This window comes from Lygodium microphyllum, chromosome 12 (assembly GCF_053477565.2).
Source record: "Lygodium microphyllum isolate KBCC chromosome 12, Lygodium_microphyllum_v1.1.10, whole genome shotgun sequence".
Taxonomy (NCBI): domain Eukaryota; kingdom Viridiplantae; phylum Streptophyta; class Polypodiopsida; order Schizaeales; family Lygodiaceae; genus Lygodium; species Lygodium microphyllum.
Genome location: NC_141146.1, coordinates 128,587,498 through 128,601,371, shown reverse-complemented (window position 1 = coordinate 128,601,371; position 13,874 = coordinate 128,587,498). Strand labels below are relative to the sequence as shown.

General features: G+C 48.9%; 1 protein-coding gene across 5 annotated transcripts in view; it reads left to right on the top strand.

Annotated features, from left to right (window-relative positions):
• Positions 1-13,874, top strand: part of LOC148028254 (uncharacterized) — a 346,086-nt gene that overhangs the window by 113,198 nt on the left and 219,014 nt on the right. For all 5 annotated transcript variants that reach the window (XM_087690038.1, XM_087690039.1, XM_087690041.1 and 2 more), the window contains exons 19-22: positions 11,700-11,927; positions 12,046-12,138; positions 12,316-12,477; positions 13,355-13,486. In XM_087690038.1, the coding sequence (XP_087546164.1) occupies positions 11,700-11,927; positions 12,046-12,138; positions 12,316-12,477; positions 13,355-13,486 (615 nt within the window). The remainder of the gene's footprint in view (positions 1-11,699; positions 11,928-12,045; positions 12,139-12,315; positions 12,478-13,354; positions 13,487-13,874) is intronic.

Genomic DNA, 13,874 nt, shown 5'->3' with positions numbered 1-13,874 from the left:
GCAGCAGCGATTGGTGCTTGCCATAATCCCCAACGTTTTTTGTGGCAGGCAAGAGGCTGCATTTTGCAGCAGTTGGTAGAACCTTGTAGTGCATTTTGTGCTGTGTCCCTACCCTGGACTCATATGGCACTCCCCATAATCTCTGGGCTTGTTCATTGCAGCAGAAGGCTGCATTTTGCAACAGTCTGCAGACCTGCCTATTGCGGTTTGTATGATGTCCCTACTCCAGACTCATAGGTAGTTTGCACCCCCCCCAATGCATTTTGTATCCCATCCTTACCCAGACTCCCCTAGCGCTTCCATATTGTGTACCTACCCCAGACTCAGATAGTTTGTGTAGCCCCCCTAGTTGTGTTGTGTCATGTCCCTATCCTGCCCTCATTAGTTTTTGGTCCCTCCATTGTGTTTTCAAGACCTATTGCATTTTGTATTGTGTCCCTAACCTTGATCCATGGCTAGTTTGCAGCCCCCCTATTGTGTTTTGTATCATGTCCCTACCCTGGACCTATAGGTACTTTGCAACCCCAGATTGCGTTTCTATACCATGTCACTAGGTTTTGTAGCCCTCCTAATGCATTTTGTGAAGTGTCCCCAGGTAGTTTGCAGCCCCTTCCATTGCATTTTGTATTTTGTCCTTACCCAGACCTCCCATTGCATTTTGTAGTTTGCAGCCTCCCCTATTGTGCATTGTATTGCGTCCCTACCCAGACTCATAGGTAGTTTGCAGCCCCAAAAAAAAGTAATTTAAATCATGTCCCTATCCATTCCATGTGTGCCTCTACATCCTTTGCAGTTGCTGAATTCTTAGTAACAGTCATGCCTGGTTGCTTCTTTTCCCCACCAGCAATATGCTTTCTACATTGCTACTTTTCCTCCAATAGTTGCATTTTTCTGGTCCATACCCTCTTCTTTCGTGACATGAGAGTCAAAAGGTGGGGCGCCCTTGCCCTTTGCTTTAGATCTAGATTGCTGCCATGATTTGTACTTGCCTTTGGCTGGTTGCAAATGCATGATTATCCATGACTAGGCTCAAGTGGTTAATTTGGGACTCCTCTTGGAACATCAAGGATAGCAACTCATCAAATGATTACACATTTGCATTACCTTTTGCAATCAAACAAACAGTGGTGGCAAAACTTTGGTAAGATTTCAGCAAACCAGTCAAGATAGTGGATACAAGGGATGCATCTGGGATGATCTCATTAATGCTCAGTAGTTACTTTGTTCTTTCCAAGTAAAATGTGGCTGATTATATTACTCAAAAAAACTGATTACAATGGAGTGCTCATGCTCAATAGACTAGCTGGAGCTGATGCAAAGTCACAAATACATCATGTATACAAGCCTCTCAGGCGGTCTGGGGTATGGGGGCAAGAAGCCATTTGGGGGGGGGGGGGGGGGGGGGGGGATGTATCGCCAACTAGGGCTGCCTGCTTGCATCACGAAAACCAGGTCCTGTCCGCCCCAAGTGCGCATCAAATGACAATGGAGCTCCTGTCGAGCCCTAGACTCGTCCTACACCTGATCCCAACGGCCATGGAGGGAGTGGATGATGGAGGTCCAGAGCTCTGCTAAGGTCACCTGTATTGAAAGGCTCTCTCCACCGAAAGCCTCCTGACATTGCGCCTTTCAGATATGCCATCTAGTAAGACTCCCTATGATCTCCCATATCTCCGAATAGTCTGCTGTGGGCTCTAGTACCTGGCGGATGGGTAGAGCCTCCAAACCGACCACTGCGCATGACCCATCCTCAATAATGAATATCGTGTCTTTCATCCCAGTCTCATACAGAAGGTGACGGCCTGCCAATAGAAAGCTCCCCATGAGTTACATCCAAGGCTGCGTGCTATGCGGCGAAAGATGCGGCATGCTCTCCTCCACACAAGTTGCACCTTCTCACATGACCAAAGGTAGTGCTTTGGGGTTTCCAGAGGCTGCTGTGTGCAGCGCTTACAACCTCCCCTCCTTCTGCATTTGGTCAAGCCAACTTCCCACCGCCAAGCCTCCCTATGCCACTAGCCATAAGAAATACGACATCCTCCTTGGCCTCTAGCTATCCCATAAGCGACGGTAGGTCCGTCGCTTATGGGCCACCAACCATAAGAAATACGACATCCTCCTTGGCGTCTAGCTATCCCATAAGTGACGGTAGAAGGTCCGTCGCTTATGGTCAAGCCAACTTCCCACCGCCAAGCCTCCATGTGCCATCAGCCATAAGAAATACGACATCCTCCTTGGCCTCTAGCTATCCAATAAGCGATGGTAGAAGGTCCGTCGGAAAGGCTCCGTGATGATGTGCTTCGCCCAGTGCCTGCTATGTGACGGTGCTCAATCCATATCCTCTTGCATCAGTACGTGTCTGCCAATTTTGGCAGTGTACTCTAGAAACCTGGGTGGATTCTTGGCGACCGCAGTGGCCGGCCATAGTCACTGTCCTGGATCCTACCCCAGCTCATCAAGTGGTCTGCCCTCCTAGATCCAAAGGCGCCACTCTTTGAGCTCCTCCCAGAAAACATAGGGGTCCAATCGCCATGTCTTCCCCCCCTGAAGGCCCACCACTTGAATCCTCCTCTACGAAAGGGCGGCCATCCCCTCATCTTGCTGCCCTCTGTGAAGGGCCAAACATTCCCCCTCCTGCACGGTGAAGAAAGTCCCTTCTGGGCGGCCGCCCACTCTACCTGCCACCTATAGGGGGAAGCGTGGTGGTGAAAACCTAGCTGCCCATACCTCCTTGGGCTCTATCGACTCTCGTATCGGGAAAGCAAGCCACTCCAGAGGTATGGCTGCATCTATCTCCCTTCTCCTCAACTCCACTCCTCTCTGGCAGCGTGATACTCATTGTAGCACCTCCTCGTCCACCATCTTGTACACCTGCCACCATGTCCTGATGGTATGAGCCGGGCCGGCCTCCCAACAAGCCCATTGGATGTGGGGGTGCTCGCTGATCTGTGCTCCTTCTCGATCTTTGACCTGGGGGTTCCAGATCACCGGTTGACGGTCTATCTCCTCTTGGCAGCCTGGGGGGCTCTGGGTTAGGGCCTTCCGGAGGCCCTGCCACGCGCGGAGTAAGCTGTGTAGGAAAGGTGATGTGGAGGGGTAATTTGGGTTGACATGAAGATCCATCTCACGGACGGCCTTCACTCACCGCCAAGCCTCGGTCTACAGTCCTGAAGGCTCTCTTGCAATAAGACCTTCTAGGTCTGCCCCCGCCTGCCGCGGACAACTAGCTTGCCCAAGAGGGCCATACTCTGATACTCTGGTTCTATGATCCCAAGCCCTCCCTTTGACCGATGCCGTTTGATGGTCGCCCACACCACCTTGGCCCTGGAATCCATGGAAACATCTGAGCCCAACCAAACGAAATTCCGCACTAGGCGGCGAAGCTGCACTATGCACGATGAGGAGAAGCACCAACACGAGGCGATGTACCTGGCCGTCGCTAGGAGGACCTCGTTAATCACCAAGGCTCGGCCGGCTAGTGAGAGGCGAGCCGTGCTCTAGTTGGTAAGTTTCCTCCGAATAGAGTCAAGGACAGGAAGAAACTGCTGGGCAGGAGTGATGTTGAGTCCCACCTGGAACCCTAGGTACCGGACGGTTTCTGCTCAGCCATCTAAATCCCAGGTGGACGCCCCACTCCGTGCTAGAGTCTGGGACTATGAGGCAACCGACCGACTTTCGCCAGTTGATTTTTGCTCCCGCTATAAAATAGAACACGTCAAGAGCTAGCCTCACTCTCTCCAGCATCAACTCATGTCCTCAATGTAGAGTGCTGTATCATCCGTATACTCTGAGACTAACAACTCACTCTCCTCTCTCATTGGAAGTCGGAGACCGCGTAATCCGCTCACACGTGACTTAAGGAAGTGAGACATCGCTTGTGCAAAGAGTAGAAACAGGTATGGGGCCACGAGGTAGTCCTGTCGAACCGATCTCTCCAACCAAAACTCCTCCCCTCACCTTCTACCTATGAGAACCCTACTGGTGGTCGATCTGTGAAGGGCAGGGACCCTGCGAATCCAAACCTGGGGGAATCCCAACCTCACCATGGTGCCCTCTAGGAAATACTAGTCGACCCTGTCATAAGCTTTCTCGAAATCCAAGAGTAGTACGGCTAGTTTCTGCCCACTGTGCTGAGCCCACTTTGTCACCTCAAAGAAGGTAAATACATTGTTTAGGATGCTCCTATCCTAGACAAAGCCTGTTTGTGTGTCATGGATGATGTTTGGAAGCACAGGGCGTAGTCTCGTAACAATCATATTTGCCACTGCCTTATAGGCCATTGACAATAAGGTGATTGGTCTCCACTGGGAAAGCTCCAACCACGATTTCCCCGTTTGGGGAGAAGACTGATAAAGCTTGCCGAAAGACTCCTTGGCATCTGTGCTCAAGTGAAAATCTCCTGGAAGGCCATCAGTAGGGGGTCCTTCACCGATTCCTAGTAGGTAGTGAAAAAGGCCTCAGAGAGGCCATCCTCTCGCAGGTTCTGCCCATCCTGTGTATGGAAAGCCTCCTATAGTTTCTTCTCTGTGAAGGGGGCTAGGAGGGAGCATCTCATCTCCTCTGTGACGAGGGATGGGATACGATCCAAGACCTGCTGTCTACATCATTGTACTCTAGCTAAAGCTGTCTCTTGCTGGAAAAGGCGCGTGTAATAGTCGGTGACAATCTCCATCAACTTGTCTAGGCTAGAACGAGTCTTTCCATGTTGATCCCGAAGGCTGCGTATCTGCTCTCCTGCGGTGTGAGGTTGGTGCACCTGGAAGAACTCCTTGCACATCATGTCCCCCTTAGGCGCCCAAAAGACTGCGGAGGTTCGGAAAGAGAACTGCGAGCGCGTGTCCTCTATGCTAGCAATGGTTGCTCACGCGCGCACCTCATGTGCGTGGAGGGTGGGACCCCCTGGTGCCTCTAGTAATAATCTCTGCGTGGCTGCAAGGTCTCACGGGAGTGCTCTCTTCTCGTCCCAGCTCTACTGCCTGGCCTCTATTGTTGTCTCTAGGCAGATTCTGCTCGACTCAGCTACGACGTCTACAATCTCCTATGTTATGTGGTAGCTCCTGTCTCACTTTCTGGTCCAAATCTGCTCTATCTGTCTCGTCACCTCCTCCCTCCTATAGATCGAGTCAGGGATTCGACAAGATCTTGTGTCTAGGGCGGATGCTGGGGGATCAAGTGTCAGAAGAACCGGGCAATGATCGGACAACGTGGTGCTTGCCAACTACACAATTTGGCCTCCACGAGAGCCTCCCCACTCTCCCACATAAAAGTTGTCCAACTGCTCTAGTAAGACTCCACTTAGCCACCTGTATCCCCAAGAGAAGTCCAATGATCTCTCCCTCCTGTGGAAGGCAGGGTCTCTCCATGCATCGCGTGGTCCTACTACCAACAGAAAGACCTCCGATGCCTCTTGCTCCTCCGCAAATCCTCTCCAAGTTGTTGAAGTCACCTCCAACAATCCTGGAGTCCACTTTTGGGAGTCCATCTGTGATCTCCACCCAAAACCTGTTGCTTGCCTTAACCTCCTTAGGGGCATAGACATTGAGGACTCCAAGGCAGGAGTCCCCAATATCCAATCTGATCCATAGAACCCTCCCTGCCACTAGCGTCCCGTGGTCTTGTACACAGGCGGTGAGACTCGGGCCAATAGGAGTGTATACGGCTCCACTCTTGCCGTGAGCACCTATGGCGTGCTCCCAGTAAGTATGTGAGCTGCCTGGAAGTACTTTTCCTACCCGTTGGGCTTGGGTGGGGGTGAGCTTGTGCTCCTATAGAAGTAAGATGTTGATTTGTCCGGCAAGGGCAGGCTGCAGCTCTTGCCGAAAAATCAACTTCTTGGAACGACATGTTCCACTGTAGCGGAGACTATTCACATTCGAGGATGTAAGGTGTAAGCTCATGGGGAAACCTGTGACTGATCGAACATGTATCAGTTCGGTGTTGAGGGTGCTGATGAGGAGGAGAAACTATGAGGCAAACAAGTACGCTTTGCCGCCGGTTTGGATGGCGAACTCCAGTCCCCCATGGTGGCCCTCGGCCGGACCAAAGGGGTGATAGATGCTCTAGGTGGTACTATCAATGCATCTATCAGCCATGCTGAGAGTGGAGACTCTGTACACTAGTAGAAACGGGCTGTCTGTGCCAAGGGCCACTCGATCACATCCCTCGGGGCTGTCCACTATGGAGGGGCTTGAAAGATAATGCTTAAGTGTGGGACCTTGGCTCCAGCCCACCGGTTAATGTCTATCATGCAACAAGGCCACTGCTGTGCAAACAATGCTAGTTCTTCCATCCATTGGGAGATGTGGTCTGCCACCCGACTCTTCAACTCCTTTTATCTTTGTAGTCGTCCACTCCCTTGAGTGAGAGGACTGAAGAAAGAAGGTGTAGTTTGGTCCGTCCGGTGGTGCTAGTAGATGAACCTTGCCCCTCCTTGAGTTACGAACCACGAAGATCCCCATGTCTAGAGGTAGTGGTTACTCTCCACGCTCCGCAACTCTTAGGTAGGACCATGGGCCATTGCGGAAGTACTCTTGTGGCAACAGTTGTGCCTGTCTCGAGAAAGTATGACGGGTGGCAGGGGTGGATGAGCTGGTGGCTTTATGGGAGGGGGAAGACTGCTGGTGCGAGGAGAATGTAGGCGTGGGTGGCTCATCACCTCCTATGGGAGGAGGGGGGTGGGTCTGGGGTGGATCACCTATACCGGGTGTGGATTAGAGGGGGTGCTTGGTAGGAGAGGTGGTGGGGGGGAGGAGGATCGAGGGATGGTGGGATGGATGGAGGTGCATGGCGGGTGTGTGGGGGGGGGGGGGGATGGTGGTCCTGGAAAGGGGGGGCTGTGGGGCATGGTGAGGTGGGGGGCCATGGGATGGGGGGGTGGATGTGGGGACTGTGGGATCTCAGGTGAGGTAGTTTGTGGTGCAGCTGGTGGATGTGGGGAGCTGTGGTCTTGCCTGGTGAGACGGGCGGGGGGGGGGGGGGGGGGGGGGGGGGCTACGGAGTGCTCTGTCGAGGGGGTGTCACTTGGCCACCTTCTCCTTGCTATCGAACTTGGGTCTGAGGAGCTGGCTGCGCCCCCTCCTGCCGTATCCCTCTCTGTTGTCTCTGGACCCGTGTGAAGCCGTCAGCGTCGTCCTGCGGCCCTATCGACAGAGTTGTCTTGGCTCCAAAACGCTTATAAACTGCTGCTCGATGCCCAAAGTCATGGCAGCGCAGGCATTGCCTTGGTTGCCCAATCACAATGACCTTCTCCCTAAAGGAGTGCCCGCCGGACTCAATCTCTAGGAGCCATGGGATATTCTTGACCTCTTTCACTGCCATCCATACCTTTGGGACTCCTGCTGCTGTCATTGCATCCGTGAAAGACGTGGGAAGGACAGTGCCGAAGAGCCGTCCAAAGTCTTTCGGCAATTGGCAATACTCTATCTCCAGGCTGGGGAAAAGAAGGGTGACCGGGTGCCGAAGAAACCTATTGTGGAGTGTAAATGCCTCCACAGTAAAGCCAGTGTACCAAGGGACCATGTATATGACCCCCTTCGTGGACGCATATGGTGAATTGGCAAGTAACTCGTGAGTTGCGTCTGCCGGACTGAGCCGGACCATGAAGGTCCCTAGGCCCATTAGGACCCCATGATCTGCGTTGTGCCGAACTGAGCTGGACCATGAAGGTCCCTTGGCCCATTAGGACCGCCTCCATGACTTGCCTTGTGCTGATGCGCAACGTGGAGTGAAACTAGTCCCGAAGCTGGGCCTTGGCTGGGGAATGTCCTTCTACCTCACCATAAATCGTTGTTTCCTTGAGCTTCATTTCCTTAGCTCGGACAACTAAGAGCTGCTCCTCAGAGAGAACAACGCGCAAGGTGTTTGACTGGGGGGTACTCGCTGAGTGTGCCGGCGTCTGACTAGCGGTTTCCATTGCATGTCCCTTCTGAGAGAACTAGCAATCACGTCGTGGTGCTACCTTGGGGGGGGGGGGGCAGTTGTTGCAGATAGAGGGAGCAACTAGAGGGGGGGGGGGGAGCTTCTGTTTTTGGCAGTGGAGGGGATGGGGGTGTATGCCGCGGACAGAGCTGAGATTGCAGACGGAAGCAATGCGCCGGGGGGGAGGGGAGTTTGGAGTAGAGGGCGGCTTGGCATTGGTCGGGGGGGGGGGGGGGGGGACAGCAGGGCGGTGGGTGGGGTGGGGGGGAGATAGGGGGGAGACAATAGGGTGGGCGGGGGTGGGGGGAAGACAGCAGGGGGGGGGGGGGGGAGGGGGGGGGACAACAGGTGGCGGGAGACAGCAAGGCGGGTTGGGGGGGGGGGGGGGGGGCAGCGAGCTGTTGGGGCAGGGGGGGACAGTTGCAAAATGGCGGGCCAGACAGGTGGGGTGGAGAGGCGCGAACGATATGGGGGTGGGCGCTCAACAAGGTGAGCGTGATCAACGGAACAGGGGGGCTGCGATCAATCTGGGGGGTGGGCGCAATCAGATGGAGCCCGGGGGAGGGGGGGGGGGCTTGAGCTTATCGATAGTTGTAGAAAAATAATTAATAATGCTCAGTAGTTACTCCTTGAGATCCTTTATTAATGTATTGTAAGCAGCAACTGAATTGCCGTATGTCATATGCTCTATATCAAGCTGCTTGCAGAAGTAGCAACACTTGCCTCATGGTGGTCTAATAGAGAGAAGCAAGTACATCCCATGCCACCGTTGTGCACGAATGAATGTATAATATGACTTGTCTCTTGCAAGATAGTGTATTCTGCACTACATGTGATGAAACATTGCTTCATCTTTTTGCCTCTTGTCCGGTTGCATGACAGATCTGGAGTTTAATTTCTCGCGTGTGGCTACCATCTGCCTAGGCATCTCTCCCATCCCATCTCAATTGGCTAGTTGTGGGACGAGCAGCTGGAGATGGAGCAAATGAGCCACTAGGAATAGTGGACAAATCAGATAAACTGGCAAGTATCTGCTGACCTAACTTCAATGCCACATACATATCCCCATAACTGTTTTGCAACCAGCACATAGTGCATCATGTATGCCTACATTGGATAGTCGGTGCCATCCAACTTGTCACTGTCCCCAAACATGTTAAGCAAGTCACTTTGAGTTGCCATTTTGCTTACTGCATGTGTTGGACAAATGCTGTCCAAAAATTTGTATAGGTACAACATTAGAGTTGTAATGCAAACCTCAAAAACTTACTCATTTCAGCTGAATTGAAGATAAAGTAGCTGAATGTTGACAAAGATGCTACCAATGTGGAGGAAAACTACTGCCAATGCCTCCCATTGTCACCTGAGATGTTGAATTGAACCTTAGTTCTGATGAATCTCAGCAAGACTTACAAAAGGCCCAATGTTTGATGAAGAAATTTGGAGAAACTTTACTCAAAATTGAAAAGCCTCGATTTTATGATGACTAGACATTTGGAATGTACAGGAGAGAGCCTCAAATTTGGGCCAAACCCAGCAACGTATTGAAGGTTAGTGCTGCAGTTAGCAATTGTGATTGAGGTGGCAGATGGGGAGGTGAGTTGACCGTGGCAGTAATGGCAGCAATGTGTAGCACACCAGGGATGCATTAGTTGATTAAGTGAAGGCTATGTAGGAGGTGGTGTCCAACTACAGATGAAGGAAGCTTGTTGCAAGCAGATAGGTTGGACAGGGTGGCATGCTATAGAGACTCTAGCAGCGTGCAGCAACTAGGACTGGGGCTGCACAACTAGATGCACAGAGTAGAATGACATTGTTCCCTTGGGGGAGCACACAGGAGCTGTAGGCAGCACACATCATGTGGACAGGGGGTGCGCTGGAGGTTAACAGGAGCGATGTGTAGGCAAACAGGGCGGTGTTATTGTTGGCGTAGTGAGTGATGATGGCTTGCAGGCAGTGCTGCAGGAAGGCCGAGGTGTCAACAGCAACCACTGCAGGTGGTGAAGTCATAGCAGCTGGTGGAGGTTAAGTGCAGGCAGTGGTTGCCTGTAACTGACGGCATAGCTGGTTGACTGGAGATGGTGAGAGGAGCTGGTGGCAACAGCTGAAAGACCAAATGGATGCCTGAGCAGTGAGCTGAGAGCTCAATGGTGGTGGCAGTAGGTCAAGAATCCAATGGTGGCATAGTTGCACTAGTACCATGTATGATCCACACTTTGGGATAAGCTAGATGCTTCTTATAGAGTAATATGATTCTCTCATGGAATTATGTTGTTTGAGATTCAAGCAACTTCTCTACCTTTTTTTGTCAAAACAATATTAGGTTTGAGATTCAAATTTCAAACATTCAAACAACTTCTCTACCTTTTTTTGTGAAAACAATATTAGGTTTCAAGTAGCTTTTAACAGAAAATAATGTATTTTATTGTACCATACCTATTAAAATCCTAAGGTGCCATTTATTACTGAATTTTATTGTACCACACCATATCATAATTTTCATACACATAAAATAAATTGTTAATCTATGGCTCTCAACTATTCAATCCCTACTATTGATGTACCTACCCATGTCTTGCACCGACTTATGTAATGTGTTGCTTGTGTAAAGAGCTAGATGCTAACCATATCAATCCTACGGGTGCAACCTAGCTGTGATACCAATGTAATGCCCATCTAGGATTCATCTTGCACATATGACACAGCACAAGTCATACAAGCCCACTAAACAAGCATAAAGGAGATGGAGATGTGCTCATCTCCCAACCATAGAACCCTTTGCTTTTATAGAACCTAGCCAGCAAAACCCTACAGTGCGCTGAACATGTTCACAAAAAAAATTCCTTTAGCTAAGCCTAAAGTGCCCTGATCACATTCAAACTACAAGACTCTCATTGACCATTTGGGACATGGTCAATGGCAAAAGCTGCCAGTGCCCATCCATGATGTCTAAGGATGTAACCCTCAGCACAGTCATCACAGTTAAAGTTTTTCAATCCAGATGGCAACCTTGGGCTCAAGATGGGGGACCATCCTCCATAATGATGGTTGAGAAGTAGTGCAATTGCATTTGTCCTGCTGCCCCAGTTTTGAGTCTAGTTTCTTAGATTTAATTACCCATTCAGTGGAGGATTTATTTCAAGTTTTCTACTTATTCTCTTATTTCTTCTTTAACTTCTTCTTTAGTTTACTTCAACATATTCAAATCTAGTGGTAGGACTTTCAATGTCTGTTGAAATACCTGCACAAGGGGCATAACTAGGATATGAAGGCTGTGCAGCAGAAAGGGACATCAGATTCAGTAGTGCCATGAGTTTGGTTCTTCCTTCAAGCAGAAGTAGTTTGCTTCCACTTTAGCATTACGGCGGATGACCCTTGCCATATTATCAGGTTGCTTTCCCTTCCGAAGCAGTAAAATCAAAGATCCAGTGTGATTTAATCAAACATGACTGCAATCTCAGTGAGAGAAAGTGTGACCACATTTTTCCTAGATTTTGGGAATTTTCAGGGTTCACTATTCTGTCAGATCAATGGTAGGCCACTTTTTGTTATTTCAAGGTGGTCAAGGTCACTGCCTTTTCCAGTTTTCAGTATGATTCAACGGTAGAGCATCCATTTTCATTCCTAAAGAAGCTTGCTTTCTTTTCTTGATAATTGAAGGGTACTATAGAACAGGACAGCCTACCCCTACTTGAAATTCTATCATTGAACTGAACACCTTTTTGAGGACATATTTGATCACAATAATTCGTGAGTGTTGTTACGATTATCTTTGGTTGCAGATGATAGATATGGTACAGAAAGGATTAGCAGATTACTTGGAGACCAAACGTCTGGCATTTAGCCGATTCTTCTTCCTTTCCAATGATGAGCTGCTACAAATTCTCTCCCAAGCAAAAAATCCACTAGCTGTTCAGCCACACTTACGTAAATGCTTCGAGGCAATATCTGAATTAGATTTCAAGCCAGACTTGGAGATAGTAGCCATGAACTCAGCTGAAGGTGAAAAGGCAAGTTTTGGCACTGATATGAAATAGGTCTATTGTTCCTCTTTTTATGTTGGTGGGGGAGTTTCATCAACAAGCAGAAATATTCAGGCACACAATTCTTCATATTTTTGACATGCAGGTCCCTTTCGCAACTACAATGCAACCACTTGGAAATGTGGAGAATTGGCTTAGTGAAGTGGAGAAAAAGATGAAGGAGAGTATCCTTCAGCAGGTCCTCTCTCTTTCCTGGCACCCCTTCGCCCCCGCAAATTCTAAGAACATGCATGCAAAATAAATCCTTGCAAGAGGATAAGGCTGCAATGGAAATCATTTTCAGTTAACAATATTATGCAGTCTGTTACTGCTGTCAGCAAGTCAAAGTGGCTTTTTTTTGTTTGTGACTAAGCAGATAAGGTTAGCATTGGCTGCATATAAGACTGTAGCAAGGACAGATTGGGTCCAAGTATGGCCAGGTCAAGTGGTATTGTGTGGAAGCTCAGTTTATTGGACTGAGCAAGTAGAAGCTGCAATCACTGTGAACCAATTACAAGAGTACTTTGACAATGTTCAGGTCTGCCAAACAATCCTACTTCAAAATTTGGCTGTTTACATTTTATTTTGGCAAATGATATTTGCTTAATACGTACAGCTTTCTCAGAATCACAAAATCGTTTTGTAAGTTATTGATGGCCAACCTTGCACTATCTGAGGACTGAGGGTAGTGAGAATAGATTAAAAGTCACTCAGTGGAGACCAAAGAGCTTGCCATGAACTGCTTATAAGACCGTAGCAAATGTGATTAGTCTTGGGCTATCTCCAAAGATTTTAACCATGATCCATTCTACTCAGACGGAACTTGCCCTGGAACTTAGCATCCTTGGGATTTTATTTGCTCTTTGGGAGATTACAGTCCTAGCTGGATATAGGAGATATGATCACCTTGACTTTCTCCTAACTCTGAGAAAGCCTATGATAGAGTTGATTGGGAGTTTCTCGAGGGTATAGTGTTTCAGATTTGCTGTCTGAGCAGTTGGCTAGAGGTGCTTCAGTGCATAGCAAAGTGCTTGCCAGTGGTGCCAGAGGGGATTTACTCAGCATGGAGAGATTGGTCAGATGGGGGTGTCTACTAGCCCCCTTCCTCTTCCTTTTGTGGCAGAGGCTATGAGTGTCTTCTTGATGGACAGGGAGACATTCATCATAGGGATTCAAGGGTGTAAGTGGTGTGGACGAATGTGCCCACTTTGCTACTAGTTTGAATAGACTGCTGGAATGCTGGTGTGGAAGCTCTGGCTCCAGAGAAATTATAAGAAAAAGTAAGTTATTTCACTTTTTGAAAAATGAAAGGCAGTAAATTTGTGATTGTAATGTTCTTTGCCAACTGCTGTTTATGTTTTCGATAGTGAATCCCCATATCGCTCACTCATAAATTTTTGCTATAACTGGCATAGGTAGTACAACTCTTGGCTTTGACTGACCTTGTTCGAAAGCCATTGACGCGACTGGCAAGATTAACACTAGGGGCCCTTATTGTTATTGATGTGCATGCGCGTGATGTGGTGCAAAAGTTACTGGATGAAAAGGTAGCTTCATGTTTCTACAATCTGTATGCAACATAAGATTTTACTGTTTATGGTGTGTATTTGAACAAATGCAACAAGTTGATCATAACACAAGCATGAACATTACCTATTTTTTTGAAGGTCATGCCAGCATAGTAGCAAAAAAATAGTTACAAGACATTTCTTTTGATGCTGGTGTTTTATCAATGTTTCTTTAAGTACTACTATTTTGTAACCACTTGTTTCCTTATTGAGGAATACCCAAATCACTAAAGATCCAGTCAACTCCACATTTGTAAACTCAAAATGTGGTGATGTGGTGTATAATTGGTTCTATTTTGACAGCCCACTTCCATTATCATGAGTGGATGATGGACAAATAGCAGAAAAGAACATTGGTGAACCAGCA